Source organism: Ammodytes marinus (assembly GCF_949987685.1).
Source record: "Ammodytes marinus genome assembly, chromosome: 9".
Taxonomy (NCBI): domain Eukaryota; kingdom Metazoa; phylum Chordata; class Actinopteri; order Uranoscopiformes; family Ammodytidae; genus Ammodytes; species Ammodytes marinus.
Genome location: NC_137213.1, coordinates 16,365,867 through 16,388,198, shown reverse-complemented (window position 1 = coordinate 16,388,198; position 22,332 = coordinate 16,365,867). Strand labels below are relative to the sequence as shown.

Sequence of the window (22,332 nt, the reverse complement as noted above, 5' to 3'; positions counted from 1 at the left end):
TGAGGCACATACTGTACAACCTCACACAAAGGTGTCATGCCGGGCAGACTCTTGTTTCCCATTTAGGCAAGCCAAATGTACAACTCTGCACCACCTACGCTTCAGCTTTCGTTTTGCTGACACAAACACACTGACCTGCTTCCTCCTACTCACACATTCGTCTTTGTCAAGCCCTGATGCCAGATCTCTGTCAAGTCATCATGGTAATGTCTTTAGTAGAGACAGCTTATAAGACTGGTATTGTGCATGTGCATTAAATTGTACTTATGCTGAGAGCAGGAGAATTATACAGTATATTAATAAAAGCCTGAAGAGTAATAGAGCTCTATCCACAAGATATATATCCAGAATAGCTAAGATTTATTCATTTATTTTTATATTCCAATGACTCACTCCATAAGACTGCATTTAGCTCATGGATCATGGTTTGAGTTTGTACTTGTTTGACTGACTCACTTCTGCTGCCAAGCAAAGCCAGACATTTGTTCTGGTGTGGTTGATGTTGCTGATAAGATTGCTATTACTTTGAAACTGTGCTAGTGATAACATTTTCGCATATGTTGACAGTATTACTACAGTATCAAAGACATCAGCATCGGTGGGCGCTGTGTTTGCCACGGGCATGCACAGTTGTGCGGCGGGGGGCGTAACCAGGACCAACCCAACAGGTTAGTAAAGTAAGACTCTTCATCCTAAGCATTGCTATACATACTTAACTCTTTTATAGTTGTGTCGGGTTTAAGCTTTTTTCATCAATCATTAATTACAACCTATGCATTCCAAGTTTATCTTCAAACAGTGAATCCATTTGATTTGTTTATTCATTAACAAAGCTGAATCGTCTCTTTGTACAATAGGCCCCTTTGTAAAGCCAGTGTACTGAGATGACTTAATGCTAGAAAAACAAAGAAGCAAAGACCACAGAGATTCTGCCAAATGTATTGTTTGAGAGGTAGTGAATTGTTTCTGTGGAAGGAAAATGACTTCACATGTTTGTACATTGACATCCCATTGTAAAGTGCGGGAGATGGTTTGAGTTACTATGATGGCTGACTGTGATATTGTAAACAGTTGGTTAAAGGGCAAGATGCTTTAGTCACTGAATCACAGTTTCCCTTTGTATTCTTAACAGATAGAAAACAGAACAACATAGCATTCATGGATGCTTCATTCATTGTGTGAATGAATGAACGTTCTTCAAAAAGAAAGTTAGCTAGCAGCTAAAAAGCCAGATATTTCCTTCAGGAGTTGGTGGAGAACAACAGATAGAAATCTAGAGTGAATGACTTACATTTATCGGGTTGAACAAAACACTTCTCCAAATAAATGCTGTTGTTACGCTGTGTCTGCTCTATAAATAACTGTTTACCATAAGGATTTCAATGTCAACATTGTGTTTGAACTTTGTTCTGCTCTAGAGTTCTGTAAATGCCTGGGATTGTGTACTGCAAATGAGAACGGAAGCATCCCTAAATCCAGGTGTCTTATGCTCTTTCTGTAGACTCCAGTGTGATTGCCAACACAACACCTGCGGCGAGTCATGTGACCGCTGCTGCCCAGGCTTTAACCAGAAGCCATGGCGGGCCGCAACCGTGGACAGCCCCAATGAGTGTCATCGTAAGTGTTAATGTACAATGGTTCATTCAATGTGTAAACAAAAACCACACTCTCTTTACTCCCCATTCCTGCTGGCCCCTTGAATTACGACCCCCGGAGTAGACTGAAGTGTCCTCTTGCCTTTGATATTCGAGCCATGTTGTGGATGCCCTGATATGGTCTAAAGGAGAGCCTCAGTGAAGAGATGAGAGGACATTCCTCATATGGTATATCTGTGATGAAAAGCTCGGTGCCCCCAACTAGCTCCAGGATAACTGCTTTTTGTCATCCTAGCCAGCAGCTAGTAAGCCCGCTATCCAGGCCCGCACCGGCCTACCAGACAGTCCCAGATGCCAGCTTAATCTGCAAGCCATACAGTCACTCAGCAGAGCCTGTGTCATCTGGAATCTAATTGCTTTGGACTGTTGACAATATGTTTGTTTAATAAAAGATGACCTCGCAACAGCCACAAAAGCAGAGAAAAAAAAGATGAAGAAGCCTTGTAATCTAATCAGTGCACCTATGCTGTGGCGCCCTAACCATTCATAAACATTAATGAGACGCAGGGGTGATATACAGGAAGTGGATGTGCCAACTTCTTTAGTTTGGATTTTATAGTTTTCCCTTAATACTTAACAATCAGAGTTATGAGTCTTGTTTGGCAAATGAGTAGCTTAAGGTACATAAGTACAGACAGGGGAGTAAGGGGTAATTTGCTGATGCATATAAAGTAATTCTGTGTGTGTGTGTGTGCGTGTGCGCCTGTCTCGGGGGTTTCCTCCTCAGCCTGCCAGTGTTTCTCCCATTCCTCTGATTGTAATTACGATCCAGAAGTGGAAAAGAGAGGAGCAAGTTTAGACACCTTCGGCAGGTACGACGGAGGAGGAGTGTGCATCAACTGCCAGGTATGAAATGCATGTCAAGTCTAAACTGATTCCTGAGTGTGAGTGTGGGTGGTTGTATGGGAGGAGGGTATAACAAAAATGAAGAGAAATTCCATGGTGTCTTTGTAAATGTTTATGGAGTCCTCTATGGAGCATTTGATACATATTGTCGTATTGTATTTTATATACTATCTATGGTATTGTCCCATACGTGTAAAACAAACTTTTTCACTTTTCTCTTATCGCTCCAAGAAACAAATGTTGTCTCATTTTCTTGGGTCAAAATAATAACTTTAATGTGACCTCCCTCTATGTTATACTAATGCAGAGCGTACCGTAAGCATTGTGTCCCGTCACGTGCATCAATGTGCCTTTGTAACGCTACAGAGCAAAGAGGACTCTTTTAGTCAGCCAAAGTCATTCTTCATGTTCACCTATATAGTAATCATGCCCTTCACATTATGTTTGTTTTCTTCAGCACAACACTGCTGGAGTGAACTGTGAGCGATGCCTTGAAGGTTTCTACAGACCTTATGGAGTGCCTCCTGAGTCTCCCACTGGATGCATACGTGAGTTACATAAACTGTGTTGGCCCCTTGGTTTACTGCAACATTAAGGTGCCAAACTTTCAATTCTATACAATATTATCATTATTATTATTGATAGTATTGTATCTTATAGTTTATTTATCCTTTTTGTTATAAAAGAACTTTCCGGTGGCTTTTCAAGTTCAGCCAAAACAGTGTTACGATAAAAGAGACGGACACAAATGGCACCATAGCTCAAGCCCCACTGGCACCACCGCTTGTATTATTGCTAAACTTGGCTCCTCTATTGTTTACATTTACTTTAATGGTCTGTGGCTGTTCCTTTGCATATAAATAGCTGCCAGTTGTGTTTGGACATTAAGGTAGTGGAATTAAACTGGTTGCCCTTAGCGCTTTGTAAAGTTAACCATAAAGTCCACAAACTCAATTAAGTCAGGGTTAGCAGAGGACGGTGCAGTAATCATTTGCTTCTGAGACGTTTCATTTTTAAGATGAGGAATGTTTAAAAGTTTTGTCCTTGTTACCGATATGTTATGTAAAGTAAAATTATTTTTGCCCTTCAATCAGTTATGCTGTGCTGTCTTTATGTACATGTCCATTTTCATTTAAGTCAATGGTATTTGAGCACATTTGTCTATGTATGGTAAATAAAAGAAGTTATTTGACCCCACCAGCGTGCAGGTGTGATGTAAGGACTACAGCGGGCTGTGCAATGGAGTCTGGAAGGTGTATCTGCAAGCCCCAATTTACTGGAGAAAACTGTGACCGCTGTGCTGACGGATATTATAACTACCCTCAGTGCAGTAGTAAGTTTAGTTTTTTCTTATCACATTCTGAATGGGTGAATATAATAAATAGACTGTTGGGAAACATATGGTTGAATCATTCTAGTGTGCAAATATTATAAAACATGTGGCATGTATCACATTTGTGATTAAAAAAAAGAAGTATGTATTAAGTATTGTCCTTTTGCATTGTGGTTGACAGACAAAATGTTATTCCATGATAAAACGATGTGTCTGTGTTTGGGAGCTCAGTGTGTTAAGGTAATAGGGTAGGGTCAGTTGAAACTGAACCCACCCCTTTTATGGCTCGAATCAGTTTCATGTTCAACCTTATTTAGCCTTTTGTGTCAGTTTTCCCCATGGAGGGAAAAAAAACAACCTTTGTGGAAAAGGCCTACCAAAATAATATACTCAAAGAAGTATGCTGTTAATGCTTCAGGGATAAATACAGAAGAGCGTGTCAACATGCAACAGTATTCACTAACTCACATTCCTGGTGCCAGAGCTCCATTTAAACAAATGCATGAACTTGCCACAGCATTCAGCATCTGTGTTCCTGGAATCCTGACAGTCACTTGTTTTCTCCGAGGGGGGAATTATATTTTAATTACATTGGAATTGATTCTGAAGCAAAGATTCACATGTCTTGTCAACAACATTGATTAACCTGTGGTATTATCTAAAACTTACACATTAGCTTTATGCAGTCATTTTACATGCACAGGCAGCAAATATGTAATCTGCCCCAGGTGTATTGTTTCTTGAATTCAGACTTGTCATTTTATGAGCCATAGAATGATTTATTTCTATAAGTAATTATTAAATTGGGTCTCTCCTCTCAAGGCTATTAACACTGACAGGTTTGTCTAAACATGTTGACACAGTCATTAGGAGGCTGTATTGGCTTCAAGAGATTCTTCTCTGCTGTTTTTGTATCCCTTCATGAAAATGACCAAAACCCACCCTGCACCACCTCTGAAAATTGCTCTTAAACATGTTTTATCTGGTTTAGCTTTAACATCCAGCTCTAGGCGACACATATAATGAGCATACTTCACAAATTGTGGAACTATTCATTGAAATATGTTTGCCTCAAACTGCATTGTGGTCTGTTGTTTGGGGGAAATTGAAATCCTACAGCAAAAGCATTTCCCTACTGCAACAAATAAAGGTAATGCTTGAGGTTTTACTTTGATCATAGTTTCCAGATAGTGGTGGTCTTAATTTCCATCGCAATCAGGATATCCACTATATCAGACGACCACCAAATCCCCTGCAGCAAGTTTTGTTGATAAATTGGGAATACAAGAATTTGCAATATCTACACGTCAGCATATGAGTATTTTAGCAATAATTATAAGAATGTGTTAATGTTGACTTTTTTTCTGCATCCTTTTTCTTTAGAACCAACCCCCTGCTCTTCAGGTTATTTCGGCCCACCCACCTGTCAGAGTGAGTGTATGGTTAGATCTGATAAGTTGTGCTACTGTGAATGTTTACACCACCTTCTATGTTAACTGCTTTTATTGGCTTCTTTTCATTTGCATTTACACTATTTAAAAGCAGGTAGTTTTCTGCGAAGTGAAATGTTACGAATATGTGTCGGTAAAACAGAGATTAATGTTAATCAACACGACTAAAGGTCAGGTCGTGTTTGTTTGCCTTATGAAAACAGAACTGGCAGGGTATTATGTTTGGGTTTAATGGGATGATTAAAATACTTGTATAGTATATCGTCAGAATGAGTAAACCTGCTGCTCAGTGACAGCAGATCTCTCGCAATTGTCTAGCACTGACGGTCTTAGAATATCATGTACGTCATTGGGGATTTAAATTCATGTGGTCTGTGTCCTCTTCTGATTGCAGCTGGGACTGTGCAGTGAACAACTAACCACTCTAATTTTAGTCATGGCCCCTGATCTAAATTCCCTTTTCTGGTTTCCTCCAAGATGGAAAACCAATTATTATTTAAACGGCATTTATATACAATAAAGACCTTTAGCCTTTGGCTTTTTTTGTTATAACATTTGTCAGAGAATTGCAAAACATGAACTTTTAACATTAACATTAACTCCTTTAACTTGTTACAATAACTTGTTTATAATCCAGTGAACTGACTGAGAAGGAATTTCATCAGCAGGGGGACTGCTTAGAAGCAAAGCAATCGGTGGCAGGTCTCTATGGTGGCTGTCCTGTCTTAGTGCCAAGTCTATTCACGTAACACTGTGTGCCACAATATGAGAATAGTTTGACTGTCAAAAGTATTTGTCATTCCTTGTTGTTCAGCTGGACCAAAGAGAGAGCTCAGGCTCATTTATATGCAGGCTTCAGTGTTCAACAGGGTCATTCATTTGAGCACAATAGGATTTAATTTGTCAACTCTTATTGTTAAAATAAACGTGTCTCATCTATGTACACAGGGTGCACATGTGACAACAGAGGGACAGTTAACGAGGTGTGCGATGCTTCGGGACGCTGCCTTTGCCGTCAAGGTGTGGAGGGGGAGCGATGTGACCGCTGTCGCCCAGGATACCAGTCCTTCCCAAACTGCCAGGGTGAGAAAGAAACACTGTTCCAATATACTGTACATTCAGCCACCAAAAGACTGTTAAAACACAAGCTCACCAGTGTAACTTAAGTGAATGATTATGAAACATGAACTTTAGCGTATCCAAATAATATGTTTCTGTACAGCAGCAAAGCCAGAAGTGATATTTTGGACTAGCTGCACATAGTTACACAGTAAAGGTTGGTCTGCAAATATGTTTGTCTTGCAAGCTTGAGCTTTATTGTTACAGAAAAGTTTCCCTTTGTCTACTCTGCATACACTTGCTTGTACTACTTTCTGAAGCGAGTACACTTCAAGCTGGGCAGTTGTCAAAACTCATGACTTTGGACACTTGAACCTCAGGCTCTACAGTCAATGACCTCCCTCAGAATGATCACATTTCTTCTTTAAGGTTTATTCTGTTATTTATATGTTGTTTGAGTTACAGGTTTGCTCCTCTAGACATTGTTTTTATGTATAAGAAAAGGAAACCTGCAGTGCTGTATGGACAAAATGAATCAGGATTATTTTGATTTCTAATGAAGAATCAAACAATGCAAATTTGTTAAAGCAGTAGCTCATTGCCCTCTTTCTCTTCCTCCAGTGTGTCTTTGTGAGGGGGCTGGTGTGTCTGGCAGTGGGTGCAGTCTAAGTGGCCAGTGTGTTTGCTTTCCCAACTACGGGGGGCAAGAGTGTGACGAATGTGCACCAGGCTACTATGGATACCCAGACTGTGCTGGTAAGTGAGCATGATCCCTCCGTGTCCACCAATGTAGCTACATTGATAAACCAAATTGGTGCATGTGACTCAAGGGCTATTAAAAAAATGTTTTACTGGGCTCACTGTCTTCTTCTCATGACTCTGTGGAATAAACATCCTTATTCTCCCACAGTATTCCTTTAAACTGGAGAGCTGGAACATGAGATATATATGGCCTTCTTCCTTTTAGGGAATCATATAACCAAGAATAGACAACTGGGAAAAAAAATTGAAGGAAATCAGATTCTGAATAAAAAACAACAACTTTCCATTTCAGAATCACCCAACCGTACAGGCTTACATTTGAACTTCTAACTTCTCCTTGTCTCTGATCCCCAGCCTGCCAGTGTTCACAGGACGGCTCATATGGCAACGAATGCAACCCACTGTCGGGTCAGTGCCTGTGTCTCTCAGGGGTGGTGGGCCAGAAGTGTGACCGCTGTTCTTCTGGACTCAGGTTCCCCCAGTGTTCAGGTAACCACATCAGATAAGTCAGTTTGGAACTGAACTGGAACATTTAGGCCAATTATATTTAATGAGACATTGTTTTTGGATAGGGTTAAGTAATGTCCTATTGTTGAAGAACACTATTTGTGTTCATAGCTCTTTCTGTAGCCACCCTTAATATCTAATATTTGAATACATTAGGGCCAAATTTAAAACTTACTATGAAATGAACTGATTTACTAATGTTTTTGACATTGTTGTGTTTTTGTGCTTTTAGCTCCTATTGGTGTGTGTAACCAAGCAGGAACTGAGGCCAGAGATCCTCAAACGGTATGTAACCCTCAATAAACTTTAGTTTTCTTATATTTGCCTTGATAACAGAAGTAGTCACAATCCTAATCCAGTACTAGCTCTTTGGGTGGGGATTTACTGTACATTATCACAAAGTGTTACAACGGATTACACAGCTGTAGGGCTGCAACTTTCTTTTTTACACGGTGTGTTTTTCCCTCAAAAGTACATTAAATTAAAATAAACTGCTTGGGACTGATTTCAATCTATCTGATTGTAAAGAATGTTACCTTTCAGTGGCAGCTACCAGTCTAAACAAATCCTTACATTCCTTATCTGTTGTTTCAGGGTGCCTGCCACTGCCTACCAAATGTGGAGGGAACCAAGTGTGACAGGTGCAAACCATTCCACTGGAATCTGGCTACAGGCAACCCTAGTGGCTGTATAGGTAAGAGACCAAGACAGACCTACTTTGTGTATATATATACTGTACATATACTACATATATACATTGTTTTGGCTCAGCCACAGTTTTGTAAAAAGTGAGAGAACATGCATGGTTATTTTGAGGATACAGACCAAGGTACATTTGGGAAATATGTAATGACTCACAGTAGGTAATGTACGTGCAGTATGTATGAAGAACAAGTTAAGCCGAAACAGTGTTACATTCAAGGAGAAGCCTTTCTCATTTGTGTCCTTTTTGAGACGGACACAAATGGCACCATTATACAGGCACCACTGGCACCACCGCTTGTATTATTATTCAACTTGGCTCCTCTGTTGTTTACATTTACTTTAATGGTCCTTGGTTGTTAAGCCTTGGCTATAAATAGCTGCCAGTTGTAGTTGGACAAAAGAAAGTAGTCGAATTAAGCTGGTTGCCCTTGGCGCTATGTAAAGTAAACAATAACATCCAACCACACAATTAAGTCAGCTTAACAGAGGAAGATGTCAGAGAAAGGGATATTATTATTATGAGCTTCTGAGATCACTCATTTTAAGATGAGGAATCATTAAAAGTTTAGTACTTGTTAACAATATGTTATGTTATGAATAGTAAATGTCGTTTTGCCTTATAGTCAATTTATTTGTGTTTATATATATGTACATTTCAGTTTAGATCAATTAATCTTTTTTGGAAAATTGTGCACATTTGTCTATTTATGGTAAATAAAAGAAAACATGTTATCCCACCAGCGTGCAGGTGTGATGGAAGGACTACAGTCGGCTGTGAAATGGAGTCTGGCAGGTGTATCTGCCAGGCACAATTTACTGGAGAAAACTGTGACCGCTGTGCTGACGGATATTATAACTACCCTCAGTGCATTGGTAAGTTTAGTTTTTTCTTATCACATACTGAATACCCTTCCTGGGTTGTGGCCTTGTAGTGGACAAATGTCTTTCAGGCATCTTGTACTTGGTCACTTGCCCTCAGGCACGTCCAACTATAAGAATGCCTATAGGGATCCAACCATGATAGGCTGGAGGGAGTTGCTAGGTAAAGGGACGTCTGGGCTGCTCTGCTGGCTCTGTGGCCCCAGTGACCCTGACCTGGATAAGCAGTGTTTGAAAATGGATGGATGGGTAGACATACTGAATACCCATACCTTACGGATGGGTGGATGAATAAAAGGGCTGTTGGGAAACATAGGGCTGAATGTGCTAAAGATGTCTGTGAGCACTCAGCTTACACAGGGTAAATGACAAAGGGCAGAAGAGGTTAGTAGTGTGACAAAAGTGTTTTACTGCCAACCCATGCAGCTTTTTCACAAAATAAACAAACACACAGCCATCTGTCTATCCGTCTATCATCATCTGCTTATACGGGATTGGGTTGTGGGGGCAACAGATCCAAAAGGGCACCCAGATTTCCCTTGCCTGGGCCACAATAACCAGCTAACCAAGTTATTTTGGTTATGAACCAGCCTTAATGATTACAGGTGATGTTAGGAACGAAAATTGACCGGTAGATCAAGAGCTATGCCTTCCGGCTCAGCTCTCTTTACGTCACAACGGTATGGTAAAGTGAATGCAATACCGCCCCTGCTGCTCTGATCCGCTGGCCAATCTCACGCTCCATTGTCCCCGCGCTAGCCAACAAGACTTAAGGTACCTGAACTCCTTCACTACCTGCGGAGAACCATGGCCTCAGATTTATAGGCCTTTCACACCAAAATGAACCAAGAGTCAGTTCCAGGCTGGTGTTGGGGTCAGTTCAAAACTGGTTACAGCCTTATCCCAGTTATGAACCGGTTGGTTTCACATCGACCGGAGACAGCCATGGAGCCGGCAAGAGAGCAACGTCATGACGTCACTGTAAACGTGTGTGTACGTCACCCGACGCCGCTGCTCTTGTGGCTATCGCTAAAGCTACCGCTAGCTTTAAGCACAACAACAGCGGCGAATACGTCTTATTTTTACACTTGTTGGCTCTCGCTTTGCTTTCTTAAGCAAACAGGACCCATACAGCGTATTCTCGCCGGTCAATTTGATCGCTACGTTCGGTAATTATGTTATGTTTACGTCTCGTAGTAGCGGTGTTTTTAAATATGGCGGGCATGAGGTTTGAGTTGCTCTGGTTGGTCAGGATAATCCCTCCCCCAACCGTTCGCGCAAGCAGTTCTTATCAAACCCTGCTCAATCCTGGGGTATGAGTTCCCCCGGTTTTTACGGCCCGGAGCAGGCTCCCTGGCGGTGTGAAACCAAAACACTGGCTCTAACTCCGAACAAGCCCAGAACTAGCTCCGATTTTGCGGCGGTGTGAAAGGCCTATTAGAGGTGCTGATCCTCATCCCAGCCGCTTCACACTGCTGCAAACAGATCTAATTAGAGCCAAAGGTCACAGGACCACATCATCTGCAAAAAGCAGCAATGAGCTCCTCAGGAGGCTAACCCCCACCAGAAACGAATCTGACTTACTGCCGAGAACCCGGACACAGCTCTTGATTTCAGTGTACAGATATTGGATGGCCCTGAGATGTGGTCTTTGGTGTTTTGTGCCTTTGGGGGCACAACAGTTAGGGTAAGGGTTAGGGCCTTCCATGCAGCGCTGCCTTGAAGGCTCTGTTGGAGGCACAAAACACCATTGAGCCTGAGAAGTGACCTCCTAACCTCATACTCCTGCACCACCTCAAATTGCATTTTAGTCTGTTGTTTTGGGGAATTTTAAATCCTACAGCAAACACATTTCCCAACTGCGACAAATAAGGGTTTTACATGTTCATGCTTTCCCAATAGTCTTAATTTTCCTTGTTTCCCCCTCCCTTGTATAGAATCCACCCCATGCCCTCCAGGTTATTTCGGCCCACCCACCTGTCAGCGTGAGTATGGTTTGACTACAGTACATATGTTGTGCTACTGTAGAGGTGTTTACACTGCCATTCTATGTAAACTACTTTTATTGCATCTCATTTGCATTTACAGTATCTAAAAACAAACTGCTAATACTGTAAGAGCTTTTTATGAAGCAGTCCTTGACGTTTTTGTCACTGGAGTCACATTTACTTTAAGGTTGTTAAAAAGTGCTTTGGAGGACCATGAAATGTCTGGATTCTTTTTTTGCTAAATGAAATGTTAAGAATGTGTCAAGGGTCAGTCAAATGGAGATTAATGTATATTGGCATGACTAACGGTATGATTATGTGTAAGCCTCATGAAAAATGGACTGGCAGTGTATTATGGTTGGGTTTAATGGGATTGTTGAAATACATGTATACTTTATCGTCAAAATGAGTTAATCTGCTGCTCAGTGACAGCAGATCTCTTGCAATTCTTGAGCACTGACAGCCTTAAATTATCATGTGTGTCAGTGGGGATTTAAATTCATGTGGTCCGTGTCCTTTCCTGATAGCAAAAGTCAGCTGGGACTGTGCAGTGAACACTCATCACTCTATTATTAGTCATGGCCCCTGGTCTAAATTCCCTTTTCTGGTTTCCTCCAAGAAGGAAAAGCAATTATTAGTTAAATGGCATTTATATACAAACAAAGACCTTTAGCCTTTAGCTTTTTCTGTCTTAAAATTTGTCAGAGAATAGGATAACAATAACTTTCCTTGTTTCAAGAATGTGTTTGTTATCCAGTGAGCTGACTGAAAAGGAATTTCATCAGCAGTCTTTGAAAAGTTGAGTTTTTGGGAACGGCTTAGTTATGGTGGCCGTCCTGTCTTTAGTGCCAAGTCTATTCATGTACCAATACCAGGCGAGGCTTGGCAAGACATGAACACCTGTGTAGCCGTACCACTGTGTGCCACAATATGAGAATAGTTTGGCTGACAACAGTGTTTGTCATTCCATTTTGGTAATTTGAGAATAATAGGATTTAATTGGTTTGCTCTTGTTGTTAAAATAAACGTGTCTCATCTATGTACACAGAGTGCATATGTGACTACAGAGGGACAGTTAACGAGGTGTGCGATGCTTCGGGACGCTGCCTTTGCCGTCAAGGTGTGGAGGGGGAGCGATGTGACCGCTGTCGCCCAGGATACCAGTCCTTCCCAAACTGCCAGGGTGAGAAAGAACCACCATGCCAGTACCCCCCGCCCCCCTTATACTATGAGGAATAAAAAGTATCAAACAATGCAAATTTGTTAAAGCAGTAGCTCATTGCCCTCTTTCTCTTCCTCCAGTGTGTCTTTGTGAGGGGGCTGGTGTGTCTGGCAGTGGGTGCAGTCTAAGTGGCCAGTGTGTTTGCTTTCCCAACTACGGGGGGCAAGAGTGTGACGAATGTGCACCAGGCTACTATGGATACCCAGACTGTGCTGGTAAGTGAGCATGATCCCTCCGTGTCCACCAATGTAGCTACATTGATAAACCAAATTGGTACATGTGACTCAAGGGCTATTAAAAATGTTTTGCTGCTGGTTTTACTGGGCTCACTGTCTTCTTCTCATGACTCTGTGGAGTAAACATCCTTATTCTCCCACAGTATTCCTTTAAACTAGAGAGCTGGAACATGAGATATATATGGCCTTCTTCCTTTTAGGGAATCATATAACCAAGAATAGACAATTGGGAAACATTGAAGGAAATCTGATTCTGGATTTTGAAAAAAAACTTACCATAACAGAATCACCCAAACCCAATCATGATAACACTACAGGCTTACCTTAGAAGTTCTAACTTCTCCTTGTCTCTGATCCCCAGCCTGCCAGTGTTCACAGGACGGCTCATATGGCAACGAATGCAACCCACTGTCGGGTCAGTGCCTGTGTCTCTCAGGGGTGGTGGGTCAGCAGTGTGACCGCTGTTCTTCTGAACTCAGGTTCCCCCAGTGTTCAGGTAACCACATCAGATCCCACAAGAATCTTAAATTAAGTCATTCTGGGACTGAACTGGAGCAGCAATTAATGTCCTAATGTTGAAGAACACAATTTGTGTTGATAGCGCTATCTTTAACCACCATTATTATCAAATTGACTACATTTGGGCAATATTTGAAAATAACTATAACATTAACTGATTTAATGTTGTTTTTTACATGGTTTTAGCTCCCATCGGTGTGTGCAACCAAGCAGGAACTGAGGCCAGAGATCCTCAAACGGTATGTCACCCTCAAAAGCCTTTAATTGTCCTTTGATTAGCCTTGACGACAGAAGTGGTCACAGTCTAATTACAGTACTGAAGATTTTGGTGTGGATTTACATTACCTCAAATGTGATACAATGGATAACAGATCTGTGCTGCTGATACTTCTGCCAGCAGTTCTCATAAGGAAGTGTTTCCCCCAATAACGTACATGCAATTAAAATTAAGGAAAAGAGACTTCCTTCCACTTTGAAGGGGAAAAAACAAGAAAAAGTTTCTGGAAGGTCATTTCCGCCTCTATTTTGGAACATGTGCTTTGTTTGAAATAAAGGAAACGTCCAGTCATTCAGAAAACTGCCACTGCAGTACAATACGCAACTGCTTGGGACTGATTTCAATGTAAAACTTAATAACCTTTCAACAGCAACAACACCATCAACTTTCTTTACCTGTATTTCAGAGCACCTGCCGCTGCCTAGCAAACGTAGAAGGAACCCAGTGTGACAGGTGCAAACCACTTTACTGGAATCTGGCTAAAGGCAACCCGCGTGGCTGTACAGGTAAGAGACCAGAATTCTAAAACAAACGTTGTTTTATTGCTCCAAATGTAACGATCACTGACCCCATTTTTTCCAACTGTATTAAATCACAATAACAATCTGACAAGGCTCTGATATGGGTCTTGGCCCCCTTTTTCCCAGAGGATGTGTCAACATAACCCCTGTCAACAAGGTCAGATCTGTCTTCCTGTCCCTCTGAGGGGAGCAGAGGAATAATGTAAAAAAATAAAAATAAAAATAAAACAGGCAAAATCCTGTTAACTTCTTTGAGTGTGGAGATGCATGTGAACTTGTCAGAATGAATGCTGTGACTTTGCAGTAAGGAGCACCCAGTGGCACATTGATAACGATACCTCTGGACATCTGCCTTCTCTGGCCCTACAAAAAAGATCTTTGTCCTTATCCACTGACATCTCATAATATATGAATAATAAGGTGGCTCCCATTATCCAGTCAGTGAAGGAACAGCTTCTGGCTTTGTCCAGATACCCGTCTAATGTTACAGTTTTGGTCTGTTGCAAGAATGTTGTCACTACCGATCTGCATGAAGAGACAAGAGAGAGAGAGACAGAGACAGAGACAGAGAGAAAGAGAGTATGTGTGTTTGTGGGGGACTTTAATATCCTAAGAATGCCTCCGGTTTACTGTGGGGAAACGTTTTCTTTTTTTTTCACTTTGTTGAAAGCAAGCCGTGGCAGTACATCTCCCCTGGACCTTTGATGTGCAGATCCCTCCTGATTGTGGGGTTTTGTGCTGTTGTGTTTCACCCATGAAAGTGACAAAATCCCGTAATCAAGGGGTCTATTCACCGTAAATCCCCCTTTACATGTTCATAACCTTCTTCCACCCTCTCTATGTCTTTCTCTCATACCAGAATGTCAGTGTGATGTGAAAGGGACCCTGAGTGGTGTGGGAGACTGTGAGCAGGTGAGCATTTCCTTGCTGCATATGGTGACTGATACTGATGATCTATTTATCCAAGTGTGATTTAGGTTAGACAGTTATTGTGCAGAGTTTTGATCGTTTTGGCTCAGTCACAATTTTGTAACATTTTCTTACATATTTTCTTCTGATTATCTGTATCTAGAAAAGTGGACAGTGTCGGTGTAAGCCTAACGCTTGTGGAATTTTGTGTGACACCTGTAAGGATGGATACTTCCTGCTGCAGAAAAAGAAGTATTTTGGTTGTCAAGGTAAGATATCCTTCTTAACCAAATGTTATTGCTGACATCAGCAGTGTAACCACTTATCGTTCTGAAGTGATGTACTTTACAATTATTTTTTGTACTCAGGGTGCAGGCTGTATGCTGTGACATCCATGTTGGGTGTGGTCACAGATGCACCAGCCATGATTATGTTACGCCCGAGACAGTGCTTTGCGACTTTTTTCATCAGCGAGAACCTTTGTATAATTTAAAAAATAATGTAATTACTGCTGCAAAAACAATACATAATTCAAAATGTTCTCAAATGACTGTCAAGCACAATGTAGATTAAGCGCAGTAAACTCACACAATGCACATAAACATTACTTACATGCATAAAAGATGACAACTTATTCGAGAAATATCGCTATGTGATACAGTTGACACTAAAATGGTGGCTTCACTCGGCATTCCTATGTGTTGCACTCTGTTACTGAGTGGGGGCTCCGCTCACACACACACACAAACATTGTTGCTTCACAAAACTAACCCTTAGTTCCCTCAAAATGATACTTAACTACTCTTTTAACACTCTTGACATATACAAAAATTATTGTGGTCAAGTTTCTGTGCTTACATTAACAACATAACTGAAAATGGTGATTTGCGAAAAATCCCTATGAACTGTTTTCTTCTGAATGTATGACCTTTTTAAACATATTTTGACATCCTTATAGATCATGAACCGTGTGCTCTTTTAAACTAATGACAGGCTATGAGTGTATTATTTTAACTTGTCACAGTTAGAGATGGCTAACCACTTTAAACTATCAACCAAAAAAATAATGTTTACCCTCCCCTGACAGGTTGTGAGTGTGATGTAGGCGGTGCCATTGGCATGGGCTGCGACGACACGTCGGGACAATGTTGGTGTCGGAAGAATGTAGTTGGCCGTATATGTACTGAGTAAGATACGGCCATCTTAAATTTCATGAAACACAAGGATCCAGACAAAATGGAGCATAATGTCATCTTTAACTTTTATGGTTTTACTAAAAGTGTTGATGTACCTTGTTAGGCCAGCACCAAGCTACTATTTTCCCACTCTCCATCAACTGAAGTTTGAGGTTGAGGATGGCACCACACCGAATGCCCGACCAGTGCGCTTTGGTTATAACCCCCAAGAGTTCCCAGATTTCAGCTGGAGAGGCTATGCTGTAATGTCTCCTGCACAGGTTAGATATATTGGATACACTGATGTAATTATTCTTCTCATTGCAATACTTCTGGGAATTGTGTACTTTGGGGACTTTCTGCCACCAATAACTTTAAAGGTTTCTTTTGTCAGTCTGTCTTCATACCACCGTTATTGTTTTGCTTTTACCTTTTCACTGATGTTCCTTGCTTAAAGCACACCGTGGACACCTTCTCTCTTAGAACTAATGCTATCTCTCTCCAGCCTGAGGTGATCATAACGCTTACCCTTGGCTTTCCTGGCCTTTTCCATATTGTAATGCGCTACTCAACCCCCCGAAAAGAAAAGGGGAGAGGACGAGTGAGAGCAAGGATCTTGGTGGTGGACGAAGCTGGCTTTCAGTCTTGCTGTGACTGTAAGTGAAGGGCCTTGCTGTATTTTCTTCTCTTTCGCCTTTGCTTGCTGTCTGTTGATTAACCCTGCTCTGTTCACTTCCCTCTCTCCTAACCTCTCTCTCTTAACATGATAACCTCATCATCCACTCAAAACATTACCAGTCAGCTGTGTGTCACTCTCGTCCCTGCAGAGTGAGGTCAGAGTAACAGTGCATGTTGACCCTAAAGATGGGAGGCAGCACATATTCCGTGTGGTTCTGCGGTTCACTAACCCGAGCGACACCAGTGTGACCGGTAGCATCCTGGCTACCAATAACAGAGGCACGGCAGGTAAGGCTGCCTCTGTGAATTGAATCAGCTCTTAGATTTCATTACATCATCAAAGCTAACCCATCATCGAAAGAAATCAAGCAAGGACCCCATTTCATTTGTGGCATTTATATGTAAGCTGGTGTGTGCTGTATCTATATGCCGATGATGTCTCGTCATTTGTGTTGTGCGCTCTCAGCTGTGAGTGTCCTGACATTACAGACATTTCTGCTTGCTGTTAAACAGGGTCGGATCAGAGTAAGGAAGTCATATTCCCACGGAGTCCTTCCCCATCCTTCCTCACTGTCCCAGGAGAGGGCTTTGCTGAGCCCTTTGCATTGACACCTGGGAAATGGATAATTCACATAAAGGCAGAGGGGATTCTGCTGGTGAGTTCATGTCAAAAGACCAACAATTAGAGTCTTCCTGTTTAAGATTGCATTATTCCCCTGTGCATTTTTCCACTTGAGAAAAAGTACAAATGTGGAATAAGCTGAATACTTACGTACACATTGTCTCTCTAACTCTCTAGGACTATTTAGTGCTGCTGCCCCGGGATTACTACGAGGCACCATTGCTGCAGGAAAAGATCACACAGCCCTGCACATACCTACCTGCTGCAAACAGGGATACAAAGTAAATACTATTTTTGTCTATCCCCACAATCACCACTCATTTATGACATACATAGGTTTTGCTTTCATAGCCGTCCGTCCCTATTCTTAACTTCCCATGTTCAGTTCCATGCAGGTATTGGCCTGGTTCAACCAAACGTATCATGATCCTACATAAGTCTATTATAATACATATGATGGCTGCATTTCTGCATTTAACAATGAACAGGGGTTTTTAATTATTGATAATATAAAGATCATTTTATACAAGGCAAAGGATAAGAGCAAAAATAACCACATTTTATACAAAAGGGATAGCCATCAAAAATTCCCTGCATTGACTAGTATGTAAATATCTTCAACCTGGCTTAGTTTCCACATTAACTAAAAGCGGAGGATCTTTTTATTAACTCTAATCATCACTATTGCTCACTCTGCTTATGCCTGTGTGTCTCTGTCTCAGGTGTCTGCTGTATAAGCATGTGGCCATGGATGGCTTCAGCTCCACACTGGGCTCACAAGGAATACTCTCCAACCGCAAGGGGCGCCGGAGGAGGCAGACTCGTTTGAGGCGTCCCACCCCAGATCACCCTGAGATGGCCGCTCTTAATGGCAGACAGGTGTAATATAGACATTTTATTTGACTACTAAGGGATTCACAGTTTGGTTTGAGTCCTGCGTCTATCACTTTTATAGCATGATTAGATTAAACATAAAGCTACATAACAGGCAGAGTTCCTGAAAAGGTTCTTATCAGCTGTTTCAAAGTCCAGAGTAAAAGCAGGTGATTGGGTTCTTCTTAGCATTGTGAACTATGGAACTACTAGTAACTTTCAGGCTAAATAAATAGGCCAATTCTTGATCATGCTTTTATAGTGTTTTGTATACGGTAGCTTAATACCTTCTCATATGTTTGTCCTTTTATTGGAGTTCATTAAAATAAAATGATCTAACATTGTATGATCTGTGTCTTGTAGTCCCAGCTCCAACTCACTCTACGCGTGCCTCGTCCCGGCCCATACGCCCTTGTCCTGGAGTATGCTAGCGAGGTGGACACTGTCCAGAATGTCAACATACTCATCAAAGGCCAATCAGGTGGCCAGATCCCAGCTAGGGCCAACATTTACAGTTGTGCCTACAGGTGAGTCTTTTTATTTTTATTTTAATTTATTTATTTATTTTATTAATAAGCTACAAGGTTTATAAAAATGCGTATGTTTTTTAATCTGTTGTGTGTCTCAACCCCTTTTAGCTTTCTGTGCCGCAGTGTGGCAGTGGACAGTAGTAATCAGGTGACATTGATGCAGCTTGATCACAAGACGGAGTTCCTCCTTCAAACTTCCACTGCATCGTTCCTGCTGGTGAGGGGGAATGTTTCCACAGAGGATTTATAATAGCTCAATACGTAGACAGCAGCATGCAATATTGAAATGCATTTTGTTTTTCTCTGTAGTATAAGCTGTACGCAGTGCCGGCAGAAGAGTTCTCCATCGAATATGTGGAACCCAAGGTGCTTTGTGTCTCCACTCAGGGCCGCTTCACTGTAGACAGGTATGTCACCTTGAATAAACCCTGTTATATGCTTTTATTAACACAACAGAGTCAAATAATTTTTGCAACATCCATAAATGTAAGCTGCAATTCCGGATATGATGCTACAAGGCTAGACTTGTCGTGTTATTGTGTTGTTGTGTTGGAGCACACATCTGTTTTTCCCAGGTAGGATTGCACACATTCCTCCAGCTGCACAAGGTCATGTACCTGAGGCTGAATTTAAGGTCAGACTCTCTGTCACACTAAATTTACTCTCACTCTGCACCTAATGACCAGGTTAGTTGTTAGACTTACACGTGTGTTTACAGCTGTCAGTGTGCAGTCTTACTCCTACAGTATCATTAACTGTGTTTTTCAGCGTAGAAAAAGGGAAAACATCGGTCAAAGTATGGCTTAAAATGTAATCTATACACACTTTGGCTTAATACCTTTTATATTTGTTTTGGTTTTGACACTAGTGAGCAACCTAATGGTATGCTCAATAGTGCATTTAAATGGTTCTATGCTAATTCATGGGTAATTCAGATACTGTACCAAACACCGCTTCCACATTTACATAATTTTAAAGATATTCTTTATCATAGAGAGTAACAGTGAGAAACAGTTTATCAACAGGTGAAATGTTGACACGCTGTGTAGTAGTGTGTACCAATTTAGTTTATACATCTAGGAAGAAAAGCAAACCTTTGACCAAGAGAGAGGAAGTAAGTTTGACCAAATATAGGAGTGAAATAGAGAGGCAAAATCAGGAAGAAGGGGGACCAGCAACCTGATGCCTGTAAAACTAAAGCTTTCGTTAGAAGAGTGTGTATATTTAGTGCTTGATGTCAGGGCTTATGCACAGTGATGATGAGAGAGTGTGATAACCAGAGGGTTTCAAGATTTAGGAGAGGATTAGTGGAGTTAAAGGTTTCATTGGGCGCGACTTTCCGACTTGCCACCGACTGCTCTCCTTTAAACGGTCACACATTGTTTAGCCGCAAAAGCACTCGACACAGACCTCACTCGCCATCAACAGGCTTTAAGTAATACCATGTCGTTGCTGTTTTTCCTTTTTTTTCCAGTCAGCTCTGCATTCCGAGACAATTTGACAAGCCGACCTCTGCCTTGGTTTTGTACGCTGCCCGTGATGGACAGCTGTCTTCGGCCCCAGCTGTTTCTGCCCAACCAGGAGAGAACGAGGATTGGAGACGGAGACGACAGACCGGAGCCTTCCCTGCTCGCGAACCTCCGATTGATGGGATACTGCTTAAATACCCTCAGGTAAAATAAACACCCCTTAACCTGGACATGACCCTACTGCTGGGACATTCAATAAGCTGGACTGTGCGACACTTAAGCTTTTCCTCATCTTTTTCTCAGACGGAGATCAATTTCACTGCCAAGGGGCCCCTCCCTGGCAGATATGTAGTTGTGGTCCATTATCGCCAACCTGAACACACCTCCTTCCCCGTGGAGGTCAGAGTGGAAGCAGGGCGTGAGTGGAAGGGTGAGTGTGCTGCAGGTAGTGTTTTTTTCTCCTGTCCGATGAAATAGAATTCAAGGAGTTTCTTATTGGCTCCCATTGGATATAAGCTCGGTTACCCAGGGGCAGTGACTGGGAAAGCCTTCTCAGCGAGGAGGGATGGATTCCTCCTGAAGAAGCATATTAAGTCCCACGGGCTCATGACAAGATGATCAAAGGCCTTGGACGAACTTCCCTACATGGCTTCAAAGGAGGGAGGGATAATTGTGCAGCATGCCGGGCGCTCCTTTACTATTTCTCCACACTGAACTTGAACTCTTTTCTTTTTTTTTCTCCTACAGGTTCCATAAATGCATCCTTCTGCCCCGCAGTCTCAGGCTGCAGGGGGGTTGTGATCGCCGATGGACGCATTGCCCTTGACTTTGACCAGAATTCTTGGCAGCTGCCCATCATCTCTTTGAGCGTGCCACCCAGGAAGACACTTATTCTGGTCAGCGGCTTACGTGATGAGTCAAACTGTGTCTATGTTTATTTTAATTTTAAAAGCCACTAAATAAAATGACAATTAAAATGGTACAACATTTTGGGGGGGAAATCGAAAGTAATTAGTGAAACATAGTTCTGTGTAAATTCTACTGCTTTGGGTATGGTCTATGTTTTGTACAAGAGTTGTTCAGCTTGAGCACTTGGCATGCTGAGGTCCTTTCTCCTCAGTATTATGCCATATCCCCAACAACAACAACAACAATGAAGGGCCTGTATTTTACCAGGCAGCCCCTGCACAGCTTTCAAACGCTAGGCTTACAAACTTCTGTGAGGCAGGGCAGGTTGGACTTTTCTTGACCATTGTTTGCTTGCTTTATTTTTCCTTTAGATCAAATCAACAAGGCTTAAACTCTTTGAATCCTCAGTCTATCTGTTTATCACTGCCTGCATCGTACAGATACATGTGCTTTGGAAGTTTTCTGCCGAGATTGTCTGCTTTTATCTTATGTTATGATTTGTATCTTTTTGTATAGGATTATATCATGCTGGTTCCTGACAGCATTTACACCCCAGATCTCCTGAGAGAGAAGCTGCTGGATAAATCTGAAGATTTCACCCAGCAATGTAGTGGAGAAGGTTTCGATATTGAGTAGGTATCCGCCGGCATGTCTATCAAACAAGCCGGACTCAAATCCAATTTGAAATGCTACTTTAAAGATGTGGCCAGTTGTTTCTTTATTTTATCATAAACCCCTTATAAAAACTTGTGACTTATGTATACTTTGATTTGGTTCCACGACAATAATCTGTTTACTCACCAGGGCAACAGTTTCACAGGAATAAATAATACAGTGGATTGTTTTGGGAAATGGTGCCCTCTAGCTGTGATAATGGAGTATAAAAAAAAACAAAGAAACGTTATATTTTTCTGTCCCCTCAGCCCGAGAACTTCCACCCAGTTCTGCAGAGACTCCGCGCGCTCTCTTGTAGCGGCCTATAATAATGGCGCCCTGCCTTGCAACTGTGACAAGTCCGGCTCTACAGGGACCACTTGTGACCAGGTCGGTGGACAGTGTCCCTGCAAGCAGCACGTCATCGGTCGGCAGTGCACAAAGTGTGCCACGGGATACTACGGCTTCCCCTACTGCAGACGTGAGTGAATGGTTACTTCCTGACTTTGGCTTTATTAAAAATTCAGAGTCCCTTTGGCATTTACTCCCCAAC

The 22,332-nt window shown here is 41.8% G+C and overlaps 1 protein-coding gene across 2 annotated transcripts in view; it reads left to right on the top strand.

The window, feature by feature from the left end:
• Window positions 1-22,332, top strand: part of LOC307255729 (laminin subunit alpha-3-like) — a 52,385-nt gene that overhangs the window by 13,770 nt on the left and 16,283 nt on the right. The window contains exons 6-39 of one of the 2 annotated variants that reach the window (XM_080034485.1): window positions 568-668; window positions 1,502-1,617; window positions 2,383-2,501; window positions 2,959-3,049; window positions 3,703-3,834; window positions 5,218-5,265; window positions 6,234-6,368; window positions 6,966-7,100; window positions 7,461-7,595; window positions 7,846-7,898; window positions 8,208-8,307; window positions 9,060-9,191; window positions 11,135-11,182; window positions 12,234-12,368; window positions 12,488-12,622; window positions 13,005-13,139; window positions 13,349-13,401; window positions 13,846-13,945; window positions 14,820-14,872; window positions 15,033-15,138; window positions 15,957-16,056; window positions 16,169-16,325; window positions 16,872-17,010; window positions 17,236-17,378; window positions 17,522-17,625; window positions 18,067-18,223; window positions 18,581-18,744; window positions 18,856-18,964; window positions 19,057-19,154; window positions 20,222-20,420; window positions 20,520-20,646; window positions 20,964-21,112; window positions 21,642-21,757; window positions 22,049-22,260. In XM_080034485.1, coding sequence (XP_079890611.1) covers window positions 568-668; window positions 1,502-1,617; window positions 2,383-2,501; window positions 2,959-3,049; window positions 3,703-3,834; window positions 5,218-5,265; window positions 6,234-6,368; window positions 6,966-7,100; window positions 7,461-7,595; window positions 7,846-7,898; window positions 8,208-8,307; window positions 9,060-9,191; window positions 11,135-11,182; window positions 12,234-12,368; window positions 12,488-12,622; window positions 13,005-13,139; window positions 13,349-13,401; window positions 13,846-13,945; window positions 14,820-14,872; window positions 15,033-15,138; window positions 15,957-16,056; window positions 16,169-16,325; window positions 16,872-17,010; window positions 17,236-17,378; window positions 17,522-17,625; window positions 18,067-18,223; window positions 18,581-18,744; window positions 18,856-18,964; window positions 19,057-19,154; window positions 20,222-20,420; window positions 20,520-20,646; window positions 20,964-21,112; window positions 21,642-21,757; window positions 22,049-22,260 — 4,036 coding nt within the window. Of the gene's footprint in view, window positions 1-567; window positions 678-1,501; window positions 1,618-2,382; window positions 2,502-2,958; window positions 3,050-3,702; window positions 3,835-5,217; window positions 5,266-6,233; window positions 6,369-6,965; window positions 7,101-7,460; window positions 7,596-7,845; window positions 7,899-8,207; window positions 8,308-9,059; window positions 9,192-11,134; window positions 11,183-12,233; window positions 12,369-12,487; window positions 12,623-13,004; window positions 13,140-13,348; window positions 13,402-13,845; window positions 13,946-14,819; window positions 14,873-15,032; window positions 15,139-15,956; window positions 16,057-16,168; window positions 16,326-16,871; window positions 17,011-17,235; window positions 17,379-17,521; window positions 17,626-18,066; window positions 18,224-18,580; window positions 18,745-18,855; window positions 18,965-19,056; window positions 19,155-20,221; window positions 20,421-20,519; window positions 20,647-20,963; window positions 21,113-21,641; window positions 21,758-22,048; window positions 22,261-22,332 lie in introns of both variants that reach the window. The other variant, XM_080034484.1, reaches the window with a different exon arrangement.